General features: G+C 44.5%; 1 protein-coding gene across 1 annotated transcript; it reads left to right on the forward strand.

Moving 5' to 3' along the window:
• Nucleotides 1-312: 312 nt before the first annotated feature.
• Nucleotides 313-2,499, forward strand: LOC123420637 (reticuline oxidase-like). Its single transcript, XM_045107409.1, has one exon. The coding sequence runs from the start codon at nucleotides 374-376 to the stop codon at nucleotides 2,180-2,182; it is 1,809 nt and encodes a 602-aa protein (XP_044963344.1). The 5' UTR covers nucleotides 313-373; the 3' UTR covers nucleotides 2,183-2,499.
• Nucleotides 2,500-26,274: the final 23,775 nt, after the last annotated feature.

Here is a 26,274-nt window from a genome sequence, read left to right on the forward strand (position 1 = left end):
TGTCGTGTTCATCTTCGATGAAAGATGGCCGTCGGGGAATTAGGGGATCGAGCCCCCGAGCGTTGGTAATCGAAGAGAAAGAGGGCAGAGGACAGAGGAGAGGGAGATCTGTGGGGGAGGAGGGATGCGACGGCGACAGGTGGTGCGGGACGGGCGGCCAGAACTGCGGCGACCAGTAATGCAGAAGTGGCGGTCCGAGCGAGCTACGACGCCGTGATGCAAGGTGAGGAAGCTGCGCAGCTGAGGTACGATGGATCCCGCGACTCGAGTGCGACCGGCCGAACGCTCGGCGCGCCGTCTTTAAACTTTTTTCAATTTTGAACTGCTCGTCAGACATTGTTTTCTCCTTCACTAATCACGCCGGCCTGCATGCATGCCATGCCAAAAGAAAAAAGAAAATCACGCGGGTCTGCATAAAACCCCACGCGCACATCGTCACACTTGCACCAGTCCACGCTCGGCTCAACTCGGCTTTCCCACGTCAATGGCCATCCGCTTGCTCTTCTCTCTTCTGCTCCGCCTCCTCGCCGTGCAAGCGGCTTCACACGGCAGCACCGGCAACGGCGACGATGACGGCGCCCTCATGACGTCCTGCCTCGCGGCTGCCGGTGTGCGCAACGTCACCACACGCCGCTCGCCTGCGTACCCCGCCGCGCTGGCCTTCTCCGTCCAGAACCTCCGGTTCGCGGGCGCCAGTGCGCACCACGGTCCCGTCGCCGTCGTCGTCCCGGCGTCCCTGGCCGAGCTGCGAGCGGCTGTGTTGTGCGCCCGGGAGGCGGGGCTCGTGGTGCGCCTCCGCAGCGGCGGGCACAGCTACGAAGGCCTCTCCTACACCACGGACGATGCCGGCGGCTTCGTCGTCGTCGACCTCATGGCGCTAGACCGCGTCCGGGTCCACGCTGGAACGCGCACGGCGTGGGTCCAGTCCGGCGCGACGCTCGGGCAGGTGTACCACGCGGTGGCCGCGTCCAGCAAGACCCTGGCGTTCTCTGCCGGGTCATGCCCCACGGTCGGCTCCGGCGGACACATCGCCGGTGGCGGCTTCGGCCTGCTGTCCCGCAAGTACGGGCTCGCGGCGGACAACGTGATCGACGCCGTGCTGGTCGACGCCGAAGGGCGCGTCCTGGACCGGGACGGCATGGGCGAGGAGGCCTTCTGGGCGATCCGCGGTGGCGGCGGTGGCGCCTGGGGCGCCGTCTACGCGTGGCGCGTGAAACTCAGCCCCGTCCCGGAGCGCGTCACCGTGTTCGTCGTCAACCGGCCCGGCACCGTGGAGTCGGTGGCACGGCTGGTGTCAACATGGCAGCACGTCGCGCCGTGGCTGCCCGACGAGTTCTACCTCTCGGCGTTCGTCGGAGCAGGCCTGCCGGAGTCGGACGGGACCGGCATCTCCGTCACCTTCAAGGGGTTCTACCTCGGCCGGAGCCAGGAAGCATTGAACATACTCTCCACACGGTTCCCAGAGATCGGGCTGTCGGACCTGAACCCGAAAGAGATGAGCTGGATCGACTCCGTGGTCTTCTTCTCCGGCCTGCCGGAAGGGAGCTCCACGGGGGACCTGACAGACCGCGTGCTCCACGGGAAGAACTACTTCAAGGCCAAGTCGGACTTCGTGCGCCGGCCGACGGCCATCGGCGAGCTGGAAGGAGCCATCGATTTCCTTGCCAAGCAACCCAAGGCATACATCATCCTCGACCCGTACGGCGGGGCCATGGAGCGGATCGCCGAGGATGATCTGCCGTTCCCGCATCGCAAAGGAAACATCCACGGGATCCAGCATCTCATAGCCTGGACGGCCGACGACGACGACGGGCACAGGGAGGAGTACATGGAGTGGCTACGCCGGTTCTACGACCTCATGGGAGCCTACGTGTCCAACGGCCCACGCACCGCCTACATAAACTACCTAGACCTTGATCTAGGCACCAACAACAATGCGTCTGTTGATCATCATCCTATAACAATAAGAGACGGCGAAGATGGCGGCAGCCCTCTTAACTCGGAAGTGGAGGCGGCGAGGACATGGGGTGAGAGGTACTTCCTGAGCAACTACGACCGTCTCGTCCGCGCCAAGACCACCATTGACCCGGAGAACGTGTTCCGCAATGCCCAGAGTATTCCGCCCCTCTTCATGGGGGCTCTCAAGATGATCAGGCGTAGTGCACATGATAACGATATCTAGCTAGCTAGCTAACTAGCCCAAAGTTGCATCCGACCACCACAGCAGATGATATGGTAGCTAGTGCTTACAAGATCTGGCCCGCAATATTGAACATGTAACGCATCGCTTAGAGAGTATCCAAAGTTGCATCCAAACCAAAGGGAAGAAGACATGTCATGGAAAGGACATACACATATCGTTACATTTTTTACTAGAGTATTTATTTATGTTGTATTTTTGCAATGTTGCTGTCGTGGTGCCGTCTAGAAGGGCGGTTTGTTCTCATTTTGTAGAGCAAGGCAATTATGATTGGCAGATCGAGCAAGCTAAGCTGAAAACGAGATGATTGTTTGGCGCTTTGCCGCTCTTTCCCGCTGAAATGATAGGAATCACGTCCATCGGTTCAAACTTTTGATGGATAATTGCGATGGTATATCCACACAAGGATATTCTCTCTTATTGCTGCACTCTTTTCGATCGAGAGAGAGAGAGAGAGGGGTAAGTTTCTAGCTCAGCTTATCTCTGCTGGCCTACAAATTAACAAGACACATGGCCTTTGTCATGAGATGGACAAGCTATAATGCTATATCCATCCTCTGCCCTGAAAACCCTCCAAAAAACCACCGTTTTGACCCACCGACGACTCTTGCCGTCCTTCACACCAACGTGGCAACGTACATATATACATCATCTTAGTCTTGTTGTTAACGACAAGGCACAATAGCCAAAACTAAAAGATTTCATTACTAATACAGATGTAGACCCTGATAGTGATATCATATATCTAAGTAGCCGCTTAATGCTTAATTTCAAGGCAGGTATGTTGGATTAGTAAAATTGGGAACTACTTTCTCTGTTTTTAAATATAAGTCATTTTAGATGTTTCATTAATTATATATTCCCTCCGTTTTTTAATATAAGTCCGTTTTAAAATATACTTTAAAGTATAGATTTAATTATTTTACTTCGTATGTAGTCTTCTAGTAAAATCTTTAAAAAGATTTGTATTTAGAAACGGAGGAAATATATAATTAGTCTGTCACGCACAGTATCTCGGGCTATGCAGGCCGGCGTGATTTGTAAGGAGAAAACGACGCCTAACGAGCAATTGGAAAATCGTGTCGTTTTGATTAGCACTAATCAATGTGGCCGGCAGCGGCAGGCAGTGTTCATCTTCCTTTTCTCTTACAACGTTGTGTTTCCGTTTTTTGTCCAGCCTCGAATGATGCGTGCATAACGGTCGGTACTCGCACTGTTCGTTTATACTCCCTCTGTTTCTAAATATAAGTCTTTTTAGAGGTTCCACTAGCGGACTACATACGGATGTATATAGACATAGTTTAAAATGTAGATTCACTCATTTTGCTCCGTATGTAGACTCTTAGTGAAATCTCTTAAAAGACTTATATTTAGGAACGGAGGGAGTACTGGAGTACTAGATATCGATATGACACAGAGTCCTTTTTTCTCGAAATATGTTTTCATCCCGTTTTACATATAAATCAAAAGAACCAGCGTTCATACAACCATAACCCAATACAGTGATAAACCAAAAGAGCACTAGGGCAACAACACAGTCACGTCCAAGCAAAGGAAAAGGAGAGTGATCTGCGCCGGCGCCGGCCGAAACTTTCGACCGGCCGCGCGCGGGCCACCCGATCCACCAACCCCCGCGCGTCCGCACCGTTGGATCTCCATGCAACATTTTTTCTTCCGAAGCAGCAAAATTCGTCGCGATGCAGCAATTTTTTCAACGGTTGCAACAAAAGAAATGTAGAAAAAAAATATCAACGTGATCGTAGCAAAAAAACGAATCTGATGATGCGTGGTAGCAAAAGTCAAACGCCGGTAGTAACAAACACCTACGAGAGGGGATGTGTGATCTATGTACCCTTGTAGACCGTACAGCAGAAGCGTTAGTGAACGCGGTTGATGTAGTGGAACGTCCTCACGTCCCTCGATCCGCCCCATGAACCGTCCCGCGATCAGTCCCACGATCTAGTACCGAACGGACGGCACCTCCACGTTCAGCACACGTACAGCTCGACGATGATCTCGGCCTTCTTGATCCAGCAAGAGAGACGGAGAGGTAGAAGAGTTCTCCGGCAGCGTGACGGCGCTCCGGAGGTTGGTGATGATCTCGTCTCAGCAGGGCTCCGCCCGAGCTGCGCAGAAACGCGATCTAGAGGAAAAACCGTGGAGGTATGTGGTCGGGCTGCCGTGGAAAAGTCATCTCAAATCAGCCCTAAAACCTCCGTATATATAGGTGGGAGAGGGGGAGCCTTGCCTTGGGGCTCAAGGGGGTCGGCCGAGCCAAGGGGGGAAGGTCTCCCCCCCCCCCCAAACCGAGTCCTACTTGGTTTGGTGGGTGGAGTCCTTCTTTCCTTTCCCACCTCCTCCTTTTTTTCTTTTCTCTTTGATTTTCTTCCTATGGCGCATACGGCCTTCTTGGGCTGTCTCACCAGCCCACTAAGGGCTGGTGTGCCACCCCCAAGGCCTATGGGCTTCCCCGGGGTGGGTTGCCCCCCCGGTGAACTCCCGGAACCCATTCGTCATTCCCGGTACATTCCCGGTAACTCCGAAAACCTTCCGATAATCAAATGAGGTCATCCTATATATCAATCTTCGTTTCCGGACCATTCCGGAAACCCTCGTGATGTCCGTGATCTCATCCGGGACTCCGAACAACATTCGGTAATCAACCACATAACTCAAATACGCATAAAACAACGTCGAACCTTAAGTGTGCAGACCCTGCGGGTTCGAGAACTATGTAGACATGACCCGAGAGACTCCTCGGTCAATATCCAATAGCGGGACCTGGATGCCCATATTGGATCCTACATATTCTACGAAGATCTTATCGTTTGAACCTCAGTGCCAGGGATTCATATAATCCCGTATGTCATTTCCGTTGTCCTTCGGTATGTTACTTGCCCGAGATTCGATCGTCAGTATCCGCATACCTATTTCAATCTCGTTTACCGGCAAGTCTCTTTGCTCGTTCCGTAATACAAGATCCCGCAACTTACACTAAGTCACATTGCTTGCAAGGTTTGTGTGTGATGTTGTATTACCGAGTGGGCCCCGAGATACCTCTCCGTCACACGGAGTGACAAATCCCAGTCTCGATCCATACTAACTCAACGAACACCTTCGGAGATACCTGTAGAGCATCTTTATAGTCACCCAGTTACGTTGCGACGTTTGATACACACAAAGCATTCCTCCGGTGTGAGTGAGTTATATGATCTCATGGTCATAGGAACAAATACTTGACACGCAGAAAACAATAGCAACAAAATGACACGATCAACATGCTACGTCTATTAGTTTGGGTCTAGTCCATCACATGATTCTCCTAATGATGTGATCCCGTTATCAAGTGACAACACTTGCCTATGGTCAGGAAACCTTGACCATCTTTGATCAACGAGCTAGTCAACTAGAGGCTTACTAGGGACAATGTTTTGTCTATGTATCCACACATGCAGTGTGTTTCCAATCAATACAATTGTAGCATGGATAATAAACGATTATCATGAACAAAGAAATATAATAATAACTAATTTATTATTGCCTCTAGGGCATATTTCCAACAGTCTCCCACTTGCACTAGAGTCAATAATCTAGTTCACATCACCATGTGATTCCAACGAATCCAACACCCATATAGTTATGGGGTCTGATCACATTTTGCTCGTGAGAGATGTTTTAGTCAACGGTTCTGAAACTTTCAGATCTGTGTGTTCTTTACAAATCTTTATGTCATCTTATAGATGCTGCTACTATGTGCTATTCGAAAATACTCCAAATATCTACTCTACTATACGAATCCGTTTCACTACTCATAGTTATTCGGATTAGTGTCAAAGCTTGCATCGACGTAACCCTTTACGACGAACTCTTTAACCACCTCCATAATCGAGAAAAAAAATCCTTAGTATATCAATTACTAAGGATAAATTTTGACCGCTGCTAGTGATTCAATCATGGATCACTCTCTGTACCTCTCAACAGAGTGCAAGGCACACATCAGGTGTGGTACTCAGCATGGCATACTTTAGAGTCTACGGCTAAGGCATAGAAGACGGCCTTCGTCTATTCTCTTTATTCTGCCGTGCTCGGGTTTTGAGTCTTACTCAAATTCACACCTCACAACGCAACCAAGAACTCCTTCTTTGCTGATCTATTTTGAACTCCTTCAAAACTTGTCAAGGCATGCATTTTGTTGAAACTTCTATTAAGCGTTTTGATCTATCTCCATAGATCTTGATGCTCAACGTTCAAGTAGCTCAATCCAGGTATTCCTTTGAAAACTCCTTTCAAACAACCTTGTATGCTTTACAGAAATTCTACACTACTTCTGATCCACAATATGTCAACCACATATACTTATCAGAAATTCTATAATGCTCCCACTCACTTCTTTGGAAATACAAGTTTCTCATAAACCTTGTACAAACCCAAAATCTTTGATCATCTCATCAAAGTGTATATTCCAACTCCGAGATGCTTGCACCAGTCCATTGAAGGATCGCTGGAGTTTGCATATTTGCTAGTATCTTTAGGATCGACAAAACCTCATGGTTGTATCTCATACAATGTTTGCTCAAGGAAACCGTCGAGCAAACAATGTTTTGACATCCTACTTGCAACATTTCATAAATAATGGAGCAACTACTAACATAATTCTAACAGACTTTTAGCATCGCTACGAGTGAGAAAGTCTCATCATAGTCAACTGTTTGATCTTGTCGGAAACATCTTTGCGACAAGTCGAGCTTTTCTTAATAGTGACTTATCACTATCATCGTTTGTCTTCCTTTTAAAGATCCATCTTTACTCAATAGTCCTATGACCATCAAGTAGTTCTTCCAAAGTCTACACTTTGTTTGCATACATGGATACTCTCTCGGATTTCATGGCTTCCAGCCATTTGTCGGAATATGGGCCCACCATTGCTTTCTCCATAACTCGTAGGTTCACTGTTGCTCAACAACATGACCTCCAAGACAGGGTTACTCTACCACTCTGTAGTAGTACGCGACCTTGTCAACCTACGAGGCTTGTAGTAACTTGATCCGATGCTCGATGATCACCATCATCAGCTTTCACTTCAATTGGTGTAGGCGCCACAGGAACAACTTCCTGCGCCCTGCTACACACTGGTTGAAGTGATGGTTCAATAACCTCATCAAGTTCCACAACCCTCCCACTCAATTCTTTCGAGAGAAACCTTTCCTCGAGAAAGGATCCGTTTCTAGAAACAAACACTTTGCTTTCGGATCTGAGATAGGAGATGTACCCAACTGTTTTGGATATCCTATGAAGATGCATTTATCTGCTTTGGGTTCGAGCTTATCAGACTGAAACCTTTTCACATAAGTGTCGAAGCCCCAAACTTTCAAGAAACGACAGTTTAGATTTCTCTAAACCTCAGTCTATACTGTGTCATCTCAACGGAAATACGCGGTGCCCTATTTAAAGTGAATGCGGTTGTCTCTAATGCATAACCCATAAACGATAGTGGTAATTCGATAAGAGACATCATAGCATGCACCATACCAAATAGTGCGTGGCTATGACGTTCAGACACATCATCACACTATGATGTTCTAGGTGGCATGAACCGCGAAACAATTTCGACATTGTCTTAACTGCGTACCAAAACTCGTAACTCAGATATTCATTTCTATGATCATATCATAGACAGTTTATCCTCTTGTTACGACGAACTTCACTCCGAAACAGAATTGAACTTTTCAATATTTCAGACTTGTGATTCATTAGGCAAATACTCTAGTATCTACTCAAATCGTCATTGAAGTAAGAACATAATGATATCCACTGCGTGCCTCAGCACCCATTGGACTGCATACATCAAAATGTATCACTTCCAACAAGTTACTATCTTATTTCATCTCAATGAAAACAAGGCCTTGCTCATGTGGTATGATTTGCATGTCACTAGTGATTCAAAATCAAGTGAGTATAAAGATCCATCAGCATGGAGCCTCTTCATGCAATTTATACCAACATGACTCAAGCGGCAGTGCCACAAGTAAGTGGTACTATCATCATTACCTCGTATCTTTTGGCACCAATATCATGAACATGTGTAACACTATGATCGAGATTCAATAAACCATTGAAGGTGATTATTCAAGAAAATAGAGTAACCATTATTCTCTTTAAATGAATAATCGTATTGCAATAAACACGATCCAATCATGTTCATGCTTAACGCAAGCACCAAATAACAATTATTTAGGTTTAACACCAATCCCGATGGTAGAGGGAGCGTGCGACGTTTTGATCATATCAATCTTGGAAACACTTCCAACACGTATCATCACCTCGCCTTTAGCTAGTCTCCGTTTACGCCGTAGCTATCATTTCGTGTTACTAATCACTTAGCAACCGAACCGGTATCTAATACCCTCATGCTACTAGGAGTACTAGTAAAGTACACATCAACATCATGTATATCAAATATACTTCTTTCGACTTTTGCCAGCCTTCTTATCTACCAAGTATCTAGAGTTGCTCCGCCTCAGTGACTGTTCCCCTCATTACAGAAGCACTTAGTCTCAGGTTTGGGTTTAATCTTGGGTCTCTTCATTAGTGCAGCAACTGTTTTGCCGTTTCACGAAGTATCCCTTCTAGCCCTTGCCTTTCTTGAAACTTAGTGGTTTTACTAACCATCAACTATTGATGCTCCTTCTTGATTTCTACTTTCGCAGTGTCAAACATCGCGAATCGCTCAAGGATCATTGTATCTATCCTTGATATGTTATAGTTCATGACGAAGCTCTCACAGCTTGGTGGCAATGACTTTGGAGAACCATCACCATCTTATCTGCAAGATTAACTCCCACTTGATTCAAGCGATTGTCGTACTCAGACAATCTGAGCACATGCTCAACGATTGAGCTTTTCTCCTTTACTTTGTGGACAAAGAATCTTGTTGGAGGTCTCGTACCTCTTAACAAGGGCACAAGCATGAAATCACAATTTCATCTCTTTAGAACATCACTTATGTTCCGTGACGTTTCAAAACGTCTTCGGCGCCTTGCTTCTAAGCCATTAAGTATTTTGCACTGAACTATCGTGTAGTCATCAGAAACGTGTATGTCGGATGTTCACAGCATCCACAGACGACGCTCGAGGTGCAGCACACCGAGTGGTGCATTAAGGACATAAGCCTTCTGCGCAGCAACGAGGACAATCCTCTGCAAAGTTTGCTACTATCAACTTTCAACTAAATTTTCTCTAGGAACATATAAAAACAGTAGAGCTATAGCGCAAGCTACATCGTAATTCGCAAAGACCATTAGACTATGTTCATGACAATTAGTTCAATTAATCATATTACTTAAGAACTCCCACTCAAAAAGTACATCTCTCTAGTCATTTGAGTGGTACATGATCCAAATCCACTATCTCAAGTCCGATCATCACGTGAGTCGAGAATAGTTTCAGTGGTAAGCATCTCTATGCTAATCATATCAACTATACGATTCATGCTCGACCTTTTGGTCTCATGTGTTCCGAGGCCATGTCTGCACATGCTAGGCTCGTCAAGCTTAGCCCGAGTGTTCCGCGTGTGCAACTGTTTTGCACCCGTTGTATGTAAACGTTGAGTCTATCACACCCGATCATCACGTGGTGTCTCGAAACGAAGAACTGTCGCAACGGTGCACAGTCGGGGAGAACACAATTTCGTCTTGAAATTTTAGTGAGAGGTCACCTCATAATTCTACCGTCGTTCTAAGCAAGATAAGGTGCATAAAGGATTAACATCACATGCAATTCATAAGTGACATGATATGGCCATCATCACGTGCTTCTTGATCTCCATCACCAAAGCACCGGTACGATCTTCTTGTCACCGGCATCACACCATGATCTCCATCAACGTGTCGCCATCGGGGTTGTCGTGCTACTCATGCTATTACTACTAAAGCTACATCCTAGCAAAATAGTAAACGCATCTGCAAGCACAAACGTTAGTTTAAAGACAACCCTATGGCTCCTGCCGGTTGCCGTACCATCGACGTGCAAGTCGATATTATCTATTACAACATGATCATCTCATACATCCAATATATCACATCACATCGTTGGCCATATCACATCACAAGCATACCCTGCAAAAACAAGTTAGACGTCCTCTAATTTTGTTGTTGCATGTTTTACGTGGTGACCATGGGTATCTAGTAGGATCGCATCTTACTTACGCAAACACCACAACGGAGATATATGAATTGCTATTTAACATTATACAAGGACCTCTTCGGTCAAATCCGATTCAACTAAAGTTGGAGAAACTGACACTTGCCAGTCATCTTTGAGCAACGGGGTTACTCGTAGCGATGAAACCAGTCTCTCGTAAGCGTACGAGTAATGTCGGTCCAAGCCGCTTCAATCCAACAATACCGCGGAATCAAGAAAAGACTAAGGAGGGCAGCAAAACGCACATCACCGCCCACAAAAACTTTTGTGTTCTACACGAGAAGACATCTACGCATGAACCTAGCTCTGATACCACTCTTGGAGAACGTCGCATGGGAAACAAAAATTTTCCTACGCGCACGAAGACCTATCATGGTGATGTCCATCTACGAGAGGGGATTTCCGATCTACGTACCCTTGTAGACCGCACAGCAGAAGCGTTAAGAAACGCGGTTGATGTAGTGGAACGTCCTCACGTCCCTCGATCCGCCCCGTGAACCGTCCCGCGATCAGTCCCACGATCTAGTGCCGAACGGACGGCACCTCCGCATTCAGCACACGTACAGCTCGACGATGATCTCGGCCTTCTTGATCCAGCAAGAGAGACGTAGAGGTAGATGAGTTCTCCGGTAGAGTGACGGTGCTCCGGAGGTTGGTGGTGATCTAATCTCAGCAGGGCTCCGCCCGAGCTCCGCAGAAACGCGATCTAGAGGTAAAACCGTGGAGGTATGTGGTCGGGCTGCCGTGGCAAAGTCGTCTCAAATCAGCCCTAAAACCTCCGTATATATAGGTGGGAGAGGGGGGGCCTTGCCTTGGGGCTCAAGGAGCCCCAAGGGGGTCGGCCGAGCCAAAGGGGGGAAGGTCTCCCCCCAAACCGAGTCCTACTTGGTTTGGTGGGTGGAGTCCTTCTTTCCTTTCCCACCTCCTCCTTTTTTTTCTTTTCTCTTTGATTTTCTTCCTATGGCGCATAGGGCCTTCTTGGGCTGTCCCACCAGCCCACTAAGGGCTGGTGTGCCACCCCCAAGGCCTATGGGCTTCCCCGGGGTGGGTTGCCCCCCCGGTGAACTCCTGGAACCCATTCGTCATTCCCGGTACATTCCCGGTAACTCCGAAAACCTTCCGGTAATCAAATGAGGTCATCCTATATATCAATCTTCATTTCTGGACCATTCCGGAAACCCTCGTGACGTCCGTGATCTCATCCGGGACTCCGAACAACATTCAGTAACCAACCACATAACTCAAATACGCATAGAACAACGTCGAACCTTAAGTGTGCAGACCCTGCGGGTTCGAGAACTATGTAGACATGACCCGAGAGACTCCTCGGTCAATATCCAATACCGGGACCTGGATGCCCATATTGGATCCTACATATTCTACGAATATCTTATCGTTTGAACCTCAGTGCCAAGGATTCATATAATCCCGTATGTCATTCCCTTTGTCCTTCGGTATGTTACTTGCCCGAGATTCGATCGTCAGTATCCGCATACCTATTTCAATCTCGTTTACCGGCAAGTCTCTTTACTCGTTTCGTAATACAAGATCCCGCAACTTACACTAAGTCACATTGCTTGCAAGGCTTGTGTGTGATGTTGTATTACCGAGTGGGCCCCGAGATACCTCTCCGTCACACGGAGTGACAAATCCCAGTCTCGATCCATACTAACTCAACGAACACCTTCGGAGATACCTGTAGAGCATCTTTATAGTCACCCAGTTACGTTGCGACGTTTGATACACACAAAGCATTCCTCCGGTGTTAGTGAGTTATATGATCTCATGGTCATAGGAACAAATACTTGACACGCAGAAAACAGTAGCAACAAAATGACACGATCAACATGCTACGTCTATTAGTTTGGGTCTAGTCCATCACATGATTCTCCTAATGATGTGATCCCGTTATCAAGTGACAACACTTGCCTATGCTTAGGAAACCTTGACCATCTTTGATCAACGAGCTAGTTAACTAGAGGCTTACTAGGGACAGTGTTTTGTCTACGTATCCACACATGCACTGTGTTTCCAATCAATACAATTGTAGCATGGATAATAAACGATTATCATGAACAAAGAAATATAAGAATAACTAATTTATTATTGCCTCTAGGGCATATTTCCAACAGGTATCAGAGCTAGGTTCATGCGTAGATGTCTTCTCGAGTAGAACACAAAAGTTTTTGTGGGCGGTGATGTGCGTTTTGCTGCCCTCCTTAGTCTTTTCTTGATTCCGCGGTATTGTTGGATTGAAGCGGCTTGGACCGACATTACTCGTACGCTTACGAGAGACTGGTTTCATCGCTACGAGTAACCACGTTGCTCAAAGATGACTGACAAGTGTCAGTTTCTCCAACTTTAGTTGAATCGGATTTGACCGAAGAGGTCCTTGGATGAGGTTAAATAGCAACTCATATATCTCCGTTGTGGTGTTTGCGTAAGTAAGATGCGATCCTACTAGATACCCATGGCCACCACGTAAAACATGCAACAACAAAATTAGAGGACGTCTAACTTGTTTTTGCAGGGTATGCTTGTGATGTGATATGGCCAACGATGTGATGTGATATATTGGATGTATGAGATGATCATGTTGTAATAGATAATATCGACTTGCACGTAGATGGTACGGCAACCGGCAGGAGCCATAGGGTTGTCTTTATACTAACGTTTGTGCTTGCAGATGCGTTTACTATTTTGCTAGGATGTAGCTTTAGTAGTAATAGCATGAGTAGCACGACAACCCCGATGACGACACGTTGATGGAGATCATGGTGTGGCGCCGGTGACAAGAAGATCGTGCCGGTGCTTTGATGATGGAGATCAAGGAGCACGTGATGATGGCCATATCATGTCACTTATGAATTGCATGTGATGTTAATCCTTTTATGCACCTTATTTTGCTTAGAACGACGGTAGCATTATGAGGTGATCTCTCACTAAAATTTCAAGACGAAATTGTGTTCTCCCCGACTGTGCACCGTTGCGACAGTTCTTCGTTTCGAGACACCACGTGATGATCGGGTGTGATAGACTCAACGTTCACATACAACGGGTGCAAAACAGTTGCGCACGCGGAACACTCGGGTTAAGCTTGACGAGCCTAGCATGTGCAGACATGGCCTCGAAACACATGAGACCGAAAGGTCGATCATGAATCATATAGATGATATGATTAGCATAGGGATGCTTACCACTGAAACTATACTCAACTCACGTGATGATCAGACTTGAGCTAGTGTAAGTGGATCATGAACCACTCAAATGACTAGAGAGATGTACTTTTTGAGTGGGAGTTTAGCGATTAATTTGATTAAGTTAAACTCTAATTATCTTGAACATAGTCTAAGTCCACTTTGAATATATTTGTGTTGTAGATCATGGCTCACGCGACAGTCACCCTGAATTTTAATACGTTCCTAGAGAAAGCTAAGTTGAAAGATGATGGAAGCAACTTTGTAGACTGGGCTCGTAATCTTAAGCTAATCTTACAAGCTGGGAAGAAGGATTATGTCCTTAATGCTGCGCTAGGAGATGAACCACCCGCTATGGCTGATCAGGATGTTAAGAACGCTTGGTTAGCACGTAAGGAGGACTACTCAGTAGTTCAATGTGCAGTCTTGTATGGCTTAGAACCGGGACTTCAACGTCGCTTTGAGCGTCATGGAACATTTGAGATGTTCCAGGAGTTGAAGTTTATCTTTCAGAAGAACGCCCGAATCGAGAGGTATGAGACCTCCGATAAATTCTATGCTTGCAAGATGGAGGAGAACTCGTCTGTCAGTGAACATGTGCTCAAAATGTCTGGGTACTCAAACCATCTAGTTGAGCTGGGGATTGAACTCCCGCAAGAGGCTATCACTGACAGAATCCTTCAATCACTGCCGCCAAGCTAGAAAGGCTTTGTGTTGAACTACAACATGCAAGGGATGAACAAGTCACCCGGCGAGTTGTTTGCGATGCTGAAAGTCGCAGAGTCTGAACTCCGTAAAGAGCATCAAGTGTTGATGGTGAATAAGACCACTAGTTTCAAGAGAAACGGCAAAGGCAAGAAGGGAAATTCAAAGAAGAGCGGCAAGCCTGTTGCCAATCCGACGAAGAAACCCAAAGCTAGACCTAAGCCTGAAACAGAGTGTTACTATTGCAAGGGTATGGGTAACTCGAAGCGCAATTGCCCCAAGTATCTGGCAGATAAGAAAACGGCCAAAGAAAAATCAGGTATATTTGATATACATGTTATTGATGTGTACTTAACCGGCTCTTGTAGTAGTGCCTGGGTATTCGATACCGGTTCTGTTGCTCATATTTGCAACTCAAAACAGGAACTGCGGAATAGACGAAGGCTGGCGAAAGATGAAGTGACGATGCGCATAGGAAATGGTTCCAAGGTTGATGCAATCGCCGTCGGCACAGTTTCACTTCAGTTACCAACAGGATTAGTTATGATCTTGAATCATTGTTATTTAGTGCCTGCGTTGAGCATGAACATTATATCTGGATCTTGTTTATTGCGAGACGGTTACTCTTTTAAGTCAGAGAATAATGGTTGTTCTATTTCTATGAGTAACATCTTTTATGGTCATGCACCCAATGTGAGAGGATTGTTCATATTGAATCTTGATAGTGATACACACATACATAACATTGAGACCAAAAGAGTTAGAGTTAACAATGATAGCGCCATATTTCTGTGGCACTGCCGCTTAGGTCATATTGGTGTAAAGCGCATGAAGAAACTCCATGCCGGTGGACTTTTGGAGTCACTTGACTTTGATTCACTTGACACGTGCGAACCATGCCTCATGGGCAAGATGACTAAAACTCCGTTCTCCGGAACAATAGAGCGTGCAAGTGACTTGTTGGAAATCATACATATCGATGCGTGTGGTCCGATGAGCGTAGAGGCACGCGGCGGATATCGTTATTTTCTCACCTTCACCGACGATTTGAGTAGATATGGTTATGTCTACTTAATGAAGCACAAGTCTGAAACATTTGAAAAGTTCAAGCAATTTCAGAGTGAAGTTGAAAATCATCGTAACAAGAAGATCAAGTTTCTACGTTCTGATCGTGGGGGTGAATATCTGAGTTTCGAGTTTGGTGCTCACTTAAGACAATGTGGAATTGTTTCACAGTTGACACCGCCTGGAACACCACAACGTAATGATGTGTCCGAACGTCGTAATCGTACTTTATTAGAGATGGTGCGATCTATGATGTCTCTTACCGATTTGCCGTTATCGTATTGGGGTTATGCATTAGAAACATCTGCATTCACTTTAAATAGGGCACCATCAAAATCCGTTGAGACGACAACATACGAACTGTGGTATGGCAAAAGGCCAAAGTTGTCGTTTCTTAAAGTTTGGGGATGTGATGCTTATGTCAAAAAGCTTCAACCTGAAAGGCTGGAACCCAAAGCGGAAAAGTGCATCTTCATAGGTTACCCAAAAGAGACAGTTGGGTACACCTTCTATCTCAAATCCGAGGGCAAAGTGTTTGTTGCTAAAAACGGAGCTTTTCTCGAGAAGGAGTTTCTCTCGAGAGAATTGAGTGGGAGGAAGATAGAACTTGACGAGGTTTTCGAACCTCTCATCCCTCTGGATGGTGGCGCAGGGCAAGGGGAAACCTCTGTTGTTGCGACGCCGGTTGAGGAGGAAGTTAATGATGATGATCATGAAACTCCGGTTCAAGTTTCTGTCGAACCACGCAGGTCGACGAGACCACGTGCTGCTCCAGAGTGGTACGGTAATCCCGTCTTATCAATCATGTTGTTGGACAACAATGAACCTACAAATTATGAAGAAGCAATGGTGGGCCCAGATTCCAACAAATGGCTAGAAGCCATGAAGTCCGAGATAGGATCCATGTATGAGAACAAAGTGTGGACTTTGGAAGTACTGCCTGAGGGCCGCAAGGCTGTTCAGAACAAATGGATCTTTAAGAGGAAGACGGACGCTGACGGCAATGTGACCGTTTATAAAGCTCGACTTGTGGCAAAGGGTTTTTCACAAGTTCAAGGAGTTGACTACGATGAGACATTCTCACCCGTAGCGATGCTTAAGTCCGTCAGAATCATGTTAGCAATAGCTGCATTTTTCGATTATGAAATCTGGCAGATGGATGTCAAAACGGCGTTCCTTAACGGTTTCCTTAAGGAAAAATTGTATATGATGCAACCCGAAGGTTTTGTCGATCCTAAGAATGCTAACAAGGTGTGCAAGCTCCAGCGATCCGTTTATGGACTGGTGCGAGCATCTCGGAGTTGGAACAAACGCTTTGATGAGGTGATCAAAGCATTTGGGTTTATACAAGTGGTTGGAGAATCTTGTATTTACAAGAAAGTGAGTGGGAGCTCTGTGGCGTTTCTAATATTATATGTGGATGACATATTGCTGATTGGAAACAACGTAGAGTTTTTGGAGAGCATAAAGGATTACTTGAATAAAAGTTTCTCTATGAAGGACCTAGGAGAAGTTGCTTACATTCTAGGCATTAAGATCTATAGGGATAGATCAAAACGCCTGATAGGACTTTCACAAAGCACATACCTTGATAAAGTTTTGAAGAGGTTCAAAATGGAACAGTCCAAGAAGGGGTTCTTGCCAGTTTTACAAGGTACGAGATTGAGTAAGACTCAGTGCCCAGCAACTGATGAAGATAGAGATCATATGCGCTCCGTCCCCTATGCTTCAGCCATAGGTTCTATCAGGTATGCAATGCTGTGCACTAGACCGGACGTTAGCCTGGCCATAAGTATGGCAGGTAGGTTCCAGAGTAATCCAGGAGTAGATCACTGGACATCGGTCAAGAATATCCTGAAGTACCTGAAAAGGACTAAGGAGATGTTTCTCGTGTATGGAGGTGACGAAGAGCTCGCCGTAAAAGGTTACGTCGATGCAAGCTTTGACACAGATCCGGACGACTCTAAGTCGCAAACCGGATACGTATTTATTCTTAATGGGGGTGCGGTAAGCTGGTGCAGTTCCAAGCAAAGCGTCGTAGCAGATTCTACATGTGAAGCGGAGTACATGGCTGCCTCAGAGGCGGCTAAGGAGGGTGTCTGGATGAAGCAGTTCATGACGGATCTTGGAGTGCTACCAAGCGCACTGAATCCAATAACCTTATTCTGTGATAACACGGGTGCCATTGCCTTAGCAAAGAAACCACGGTTTCACAAGAAGTCCAGACACATCAAACGACGCTTCAACCTCATCCGCGACTACGTCGAAGGAGAGGACGTAAATATATGCAAAGTGCACACGGATCTAAATGTAGCAGACCCGCTGACTAAACCTCTTCCACGGCCAAAGCATAATCAACACCAGAACTGTATGGGTGTTAGATTTATTACAATGTAATTCGCATGATGATGTGAGGGCTAGATTATTGACTCTAGTGCAAGTGGGAGACTACTGGAATTATGCCCTAGAGGCAATAATAAATATTGTTATTATTATAATTCCTGTATCAAGATAATCGTTTATTATCCATGCTATAATTGTATTGAATGAAGACTCATTTACATGTGTGGATACATAGACAAAAAACACTGTCCCTAGCAAGCCTCTAGTTGGCTAGCCAGTTGATCAAAGATAGTCAGTGTCTTCTGATTATGAACAAGGTGTTGTTGCTTGATAACTGGATCACGTCATTAGGAGAATCATGTGATGGACTAGACCCAAACTAATAGACGTAGCATGTTGATCGTGTCATTTTGTTGCTACTGTTTTCTGCGTGTCAAGTATTTGTTCCTATGACCATGAGATCATATAACTCACTAACACCGGAGGAATACTTTGTGTGTATCAAACGTCGCAACGTAACTGGGTGACTATAAAGATGCTCTACAGGTATCTCCGAAGGTGTTCGTTGAGTTAGTATGGATCAAGACTGGGATTTGTCACTCCGTGTGACGGAGAGGTATCTCGGGGCCCACTCGGTAATACAACATCACACACAAGCCTTGCAAGCAATGTGACTTAGTGTAAGTTGCGGGATCTTGTATTACGGAACGAGTAAAGAGACTTGCCGGTAAACGAGATTGAAATAGGTATGCGGATACTCATGATCGAATCTCGGGCAAGTAACATACCGAAGGACAAAGGGAATGACATACGGGATTATATGAATCCTTGGCACTGAGGTTCAAACGATAAGATCTTCGTAGAATATGTAGGATCCAATATGGGCATCCAGGTCCCGCTATTGGATATTGACCGAGGAGTCTCTCGGGTCATGTCTACATAGTTCTCGAACCCGCAGGGTCTGCACACTTAAGGTTCGACGTTGTTTTATGCGTATTTGAGTTATGTGGTTGGTTACTGAATGTTGTTCGGAGTCCCGGATGAGATCACCGACGTCACGAGGGTGTCCGGAATGGTCCGGAAACGAAGATTGATATATAGGATGACCTCATTTGATTACCGGAAGGTTTTCGGAGTTACCGGGAATGTACCGGGAATGACGAATGGGTTCCGGAAGTTCACCGGGGGGGGCAACCCACCCCGGGGAAGCCCGTAGGCATTGAGGGTGGCGCACCAGCCCTTAGTGGGCTGGTGGGACAGCCCAAAAGAGCCCTATGCGCATTGGAAGAAAAATCAAAGAGAAAAAAAAAGGAGGAGGTGGGAAAGGAAAGAAGGACTCCACCCACCAAACCAAGTAGGACTCGGTTTGGGGGGGGGAGACCTTCCCCCCTTGGCTCGGCCGACCCCCTTGGGGCTCCTTGAGCCCCAAGGCAAGGCTCCCCCTCTCCCACCTATATATACGAAGGTTTTAGGGCTGATTTGAGACGACTTTTCCACGGCAGCCCGACCACATACCTCCACGGTTTTTCCTCTAGATCGCGTTTCTGCGGAGCTCGGGCGGAGCCCTTCTGAGACCAGATCATCACCAACCTCCGGAGCGCCGTCACGCTGCCGGAGAACTCTTCTACCTCTCCGTCTCTCTTGCTGGATCAAGAAGGTCGAGATCATCGTCGAGCTGTACGTGTGCTGAACGCGGGGGTGCCGTCCGTTCGGTACTAGATCGTGGGACTGGTCGCGGGACGGTTCGCGGGGCAGATCGAGGGACGTGAGGACGTTCCACTACATCAACCGCATTCACTAACGCTTCTGCTGTACGGTCTACAAGGGTACGTAGATCACACATCCCCTCTCGTAGATGGACATCACCATGATAGGTCTTCGTGCGCGTAGGAAATTTTTGTTTCCCATGCGGCGTTCCCCAACACAAAGGGATTCACCCAATCCCCTGAAATCCCTCCCTCTCAAAACCTCCCCAATCCCCCTTAACCAAACGAGTCCTTAAGGCTTGCTTAGGCAGCGTCTGGCGTCCACACATTATTACAACGTTGAAGATTTTGATTCAGAAATCTGGGTGATAGCCCCTAGTATGGCATTTGATTGGAGCCGCCAACATCATCGGGCATGCGAGGATCGATTCCTCCTTGCAAATGTTGTCTTCGAGCAATGTGTCCTTGGTCTACTAATATGTCGTTGTAGGTTTGGTGGTTTGATCTGGAGAAGTTGTCGAGGAGCATTTTCTATGTGAAATGGCCTTAAGTTTTTTCCCCCTCTGTAAGCCGATTTATTTGGCACATTAATAACTAATAATATATGGTCGTGTGCATACCCTAATGCAAAGCCCAAGGGTCTTGTTCTCTTCTCAAACAAAAGTGTTTCATGTGTGAACATGAAGTTTATGTGGTGTTTGCATGCTACACGAAGTCCTTACTGCACCAGGGCCACTAAACAAGCAACGAACATGCCAACATGCACCTAGTATGGATGATCACAAACAACATCATTTTCACCCCATGACCATATGTCCATGCCCACAAGACGACGAGTATGTTGCCTACACAAACAGGCCCGTCAACCGAGAAAACTCAATTACATACCCGCCGGTCCATTTGCACCCATTGTGGCTACTCTGCGGCCCATCTAGCAGGCGCATGCATCAGGAAGCAATGATATGCAAGCTCAAAGTAATAAAGACAAGCACATAGTCATGGAATGTGTTATTCTTCACCTCTTGCGACCTATAATCAGTATATCGCACATGAGACAACGATTAGGTGTTGGTCCAGTATGGAGTGTTGCGGTCAATTTTCTTTTCTTACATCTAGTTTACTATGGGGTTACAGTTGTTTCGCTCATTTTTTTGAAGTTTTTTCCATTGGTTTTCTTCAGGTAGCGTACATTTTTAAAGAATTCCTGATTGTTTTAAATTTGTGAACATTTTTTAAACTCATAAACAGGTTTCATATTTCTTAATTGTTTTGTCTCAATGAACATTTTTAAAATTCAGGGTTTCTAAAATACGCAACCATTTTCTGAAATTCATGAATATATATTTTAAACCGATGAATGTTTCTAAATGTGTGAATAATTTTAAAATTGATTTTTTAACTGTAAATATTTTTGTAAAAATATGAAAATTATTTAAAATTCAGGATCATTTTGAAATTCATATTTTGTTTTGCCAAAGTACATTTTTTATACTTAAAAAACAGTCATTTCTCTCAGACATGAGCTGTCGGTTTTTACTCACGAGCAAACCATGTGTTGCCCGAGCCTCAAGACTTTCCCAGAGTGCTCTGAACATTCACACTCACACAACCATTCATATATGGTCCATTCATACAGCTTTATTCAGTGCTAGTGTGCTACAAGATTAGTACACGAACCATATTAGTATATGGGTTCAATATAAGGTTAACGTGATCTTGCTTCATGCAATTGCTTTGTGAAAATATCCACTAGTTGTTGTCCGGTGCATGCCTACATATATTTGACCAACATCTTCACACTTGACGTGATCCCGAATGAACTCGCGAGGGGCACGCAAGGGAGAACCGGCCGCACTAGTTTTATACCTTCTATTTATGCATATTTTTTTTTTCAAACCGGGCTTCTCCCCTTTCCATTATAAAGCATAACGGAAATACATTGTTTCCAGCCGAAAAAGATAGAGGGAAAGAGGGAGAAGCGAGTTCGGGGCAATACCAGGAAACCCACCGTCTGCGCCTGTCATCAGGAACGCAAGACTATGGGACGAAAACCTGGTATCACCCAAACTCGCCAGAACAGAGAAAGAAGAAAGTACCACCAAGTATCGCATACGGACGCTACCAGGCAACGCACAACCAGAAACTACCGGCACTGAGTATTGACCACACAGGGGTCGTCACAACAAAAGACACTACGAAGATGCAACTCAACAACATCAGCTTCTTCATCGCCCTCAGACCCGCTTTTTGCAATTCATCAGAAATCTCACCATTCTTCCCACTTATCTTCTTCATCGTTCTCCTCCCTGCAATCCTGTGTAGGTGGTCCACATAGAAGTAGCATCTGTGATGCATTGACCTTCAGCATGTCAGCTCCTTTCTTGATCACCTCAACCATCTCCGGCTTCTGCAAACCTGCCCAATATTTCATGAAAGAGCATGTTGTGAACACAATTTCAAAAGGATTGTTGATCCATTTTTTCTCAAAGGTCGCATGATTACGAGCAAGCCAGATTGCCCAACATATTGCCGCAAGTCCAACAGTGTAAGTATTATCACAAGAAGGTAAGAAAGTATTGATCCAAGCATAATATTGCCACATAGAATTAGGCACACATTCAGTACCCAGCATTGCACCCACAGTTCTCCAAACTACCCTGGCAACAGGACATAAAAACATCAAGTGTTGAGTAGATTCCATTTGTTCACAAAAGGAACAAGCGGGATTCCCCTGCCATTGTCTTTTTTTCAAGTTATCTCTAGTAAGTATGGCATCTTGACACAATTGCCACATAAAAATTTGGATTTTCAGAGGTATCTCCGAGTCCCAAATCCATTTATGATTGGATCCAGCTAGATTTCTCTCTAGCCAGCGGTACATAGATTTCGTAGTATATTCCTGAGAACTATCTAATTTCCAGTAAATTTCACCACCTACATCTTTTTTAATCTTCCCCAACACATATTATTTAAGCTCATTCCACTTCTAAAGTAGCTCATTAGGCATCCTTCTTCTAAAAGAAGTAAAGGGGTCCATGTCTCTAATTTTATCCACTGTACAGTATTGATCTACACATATCTCAAAAAGATCAGGATGTTTATCTTTCAAAGTGTATTTATCCCCAGGTCATCCAACCATAAATTTGCAATATTACCAGTGTTGACTTGAATACCTCTACGAGCCATATAGTAGTCTTTTACTTTTAAGAGAGCTTTCCAGCATGGGGAGTCATTGGTTTTTTGTTTAACCAAAGCAACAGAAGATTTTCTTAAGTATTTGGCTTTCACAATATCCTGTCATAATCCTTCTCTTTTCTCTAACTTCCACCACCATTTAGTTAGCAAGCTAATATTCTGCTTTCTCAGATCCTTCACTCCGAGCCCACCTTTCGCTTTCGATCTACACACTCTCCCCCATTTCACCATATGATAACCTCTCTTTTTTTCCATTGCGATGCCAAAAGAACTTTCTTCTAGGTTTATCCCTCCTTTCCAAGGTTGATTTCTTAATAAAAAACATAGACATATAGTAGGAAGGAATGTGAGAAAGCACAACATTAACTTTGATGAGTCTGCCCCCGCTAGAGAGATTTTCACTAATCCAGGATTCACCATGTCTAACAAATTTGTCATCAACAAAAAGCCAGTCAGTTCCTTTAAGGCCAGCATAGCTGACAGGAACCCCTAAGTATCTTATAGGGAAGATTCCAATCTCACAATTAAACATCTCAACATATCTTCTCATAGTATCATCGTCCGCTCCAATTGAGAAAATATCGCTTTTCAAAAAATTGATTTTCAAGCCTGGCATAATTTCAAACAGATATAACAACAGTTTAATGTTTAATGCATCTCTGGGATTATCTTCAAAACAAAGTATGGTATCATCTGCATATTGCAGTATATCAACTCCGTGCTCTATCAAATCAGCAGCCAAACCCTTAAAAAGGCCATTTTCCTGTGCCTTAAGCACCATTTTATTTAAACAGTCAGCCGCCAGGTTAAACAGGAATGGAGAGAGGGGATCACCCTATCTCACCCCTTTGGCGCTGTGGAAATATTCTCCCACCTCATCATTAATTTTCACACCCACAGTGCCTCCCTCTAAAAATTTTCTAATTCACCCAACCCACTTTGGGTTGAAATCCTTTTTATTATGGCATTCCAGAAGAAACTCCTAGTTTACTTTATCATAAGCTTTTTCAAAGTCAAGTTTAAGAACTATTCCATGCTGCTTACGAGCGTATGAGTAATGCATGATCTCATGAAGTGACAAAACCCCATCCATAATATCCCTGCTCTTAATAAAAGCATTCTGATTTCTACTAAACAAAGTATCAAGAAAAGGCTCGAGTCTGATGGTAAGAACTTTCGTGATTAGCTTGTAAATGCATCTAAGAAGGCATATAGGTCTAAATTGTTGTATCTTATCCACACCAACTATCTTAGGCAACAGTGTAATCACTCCATAGTTTAATCTTTCTACATCCAATTTGTTATCATAAAACCAGTCAAACAGAGTTTTCACATCATCCTTAACCACTCCCCAACAGTATTGAAAGAACTCAATTGGAATGTTATCAGGCCCTGGGGCTTTATTATGTTTCCTAGAAAACAAAGCATTTTTAATCTCCGTATCCGAGAATGGCCTTAGTAAGATAAAGTTGTCTATCTCTTTCAACCTCTCTTTATCTTTCCGCATATTACAATCTATCCCACACATATTTCCGGGGGCTGGGCCAAAAATATTTTATAAAAAATTGTGGCATGCTTAAGGATATCTTTAGTTCCTTCAATAACCGCATCATTGCAACTTAGAGAGATAATAGTATTTCTTCTCCTCCTCCCATTGACAATCCTATGAAAGTATCCAGTATTACTATCACCTTTAAGCAACCAGTTTTCATGAGATTTCTGTAACCATGATATTTCCTCTTCCATTAGTAGATTATTCAGTTCTACTGAAAGTTCTACTTTCTTGCAATATAGCTCAGGTGACAAAGCATCATTTTCTTGCAGCATTTCCAAATATCCAAGCTCCTCTCTCAACCATTTTCTTCTAATTCTTGCTTTACCAAAATTATTCGAACCCCAGCCTTTAAAGAATCATTTAAATATTTTTAGTTTGATATTTATAATATAAATAGGATTCCTAGAGCCAACAGGTCTCAGCCAAATTTTGGCCATCAGATTTAAAAAGTCAGGATGTTGTAACCAATTCAAATCAAACTTGAATCCTCTATTTATCGGAGCAATAGGAATATTGTCATCTGTATTCAGGATCAATGGGCAATGGTCTGAAGTCTCTCTTACAATCTTTCTAACAAAAGTAAAAGGAAATTTACATTCCCAAGAGTTGGACATTAGCACCCTGTCCAATTTCTCTAAGGTAGGATTCTGTTGATTATTAGACCAGGTGTATTGCCCACCCGTCATATCAACTTCTCTTAGGGACAAGGTATTGATAATGGAATTGAACAAGTCGGAGGAATGACTCAGCTTAGTTTTTTTATTTTTCTCATTGGAAAATCTCAGTATATTAAAGTCCCCTCCGATGATGTAAGGGTACGAAGTATTGCTACACATATTGGACAATTCAGCAAGGAATTCTATTTTATTTTCTTCATGAGCAGACCCATATACTGTCATAATACAGCAATCAAATTTTGAGTATTTATCCCATATTTCTATCTTCATGATATATTTACCAGCGACACAGTTCTTCACATCAAAATAATTGTTCTTAGTACCGCACAAAATCCCCCCAGACTTCCCTACTGCTGGAATCCAATTCCAGCAAAAATTATCACGAGGGTCAACTTTCCTCAAGTACTTAGAGGAAAAGTCTTTTTTCATCGTTTCTTGAATCCCAATAAAGTCAAGTTTAAAATCCCTGATCAAATCAGTCAAGTAAGTAGACATACATCTCTTTCCAATCCCCCTACAGTTCCAAAAGAGACAAATCATGTTTTCCTATGTTTTGGGGATTGATTTTTATTGCCAGGTTTACCAGGATCCATGGTCTTACGTGCAACTTCACTCATTTTCAGATTTTGACTTCTAGTTATAGGTTTAGATATCACCACATTAACCTTTCTTCTTTATTTTTTTCTAGATTTGACAGTTTCAAACCCTCTTCATCTATTTCTCCTTCTTCTCCCAGGATGTGTCAAGTGGAGAAGATTCTCCCGCTGCATTAGTTATTAACAGCCCATTTTCCTGCTGTTTTTCATTTTCACTAAGTTTCTTCGCTATATTTACTCTGGATTTCTCAAGTTCTCTCATAACATCAATCACCGCAAAGTTATCATCAGGAATATTAACTCCCATTTGCGAAGCAGTGGAAATAATTTCCAAATTTGAAAGCACATCAAAGGAGTTACCAGACAGGGATTCATTACCTTGTAAGTTCCTTTTTTCGCCATCTTTTCAGCTTTATCTCCCATATGTTCCATGTTGACACCAGCTGTCCTTTTGCTGAAGCGGACTTGCACTTCCTCTGTAACAGGAGGAGTAGGGATAACATCCACAAGTTCACTAGATTCAGCAGGGGACTGTACAAAGTAGCATTGATCCTTTTCCTCACCAGATTTTTCATGATCCTCCAATTCAGTGACAGTAAGTCCCCCCACACAAGCATCCAAATAGGATGGGAATTTCCTGTTGACCATAGGGCTTGGCACAATTTGCATCGAGTTAATCGCAGTTTTTTCATAAGATATCTCCTCATTTATTTCGTTCTCTTTATCATGCTCCTGCTTTTTTTCTGCCTCTGCAGCCATAAAATCAATAAGCAACGTATTATCAACTTCTTCACTCTCCTCCTCAGACTGCATCTCTTCACTATTATCAAACATAT

This window comes from Hordeum vulgare, chromosome 1H (genome assembly GCF_904849725.1).
Source record: "Hordeum vulgare subsp. vulgare chromosome 1H, MorexV3_pseudomolecules_assembly, whole genome shotgun sequence".
Taxonomy (NCBI): domain Eukaryota; kingdom Viridiplantae; phylum Streptophyta; class Magnoliopsida; order Poales; family Poaceae; genus Hordeum; species Hordeum vulgare.

What these genes read in the sequence shown, in the direction of transcription:
- LOC123420637 (XM_045107409.1), top strand. Translation starts at nt 374, where the DNA reads ATGCCATGCCAAAAGAAAAAAGAAAATCACGCGGGTCTGCATAAAACC.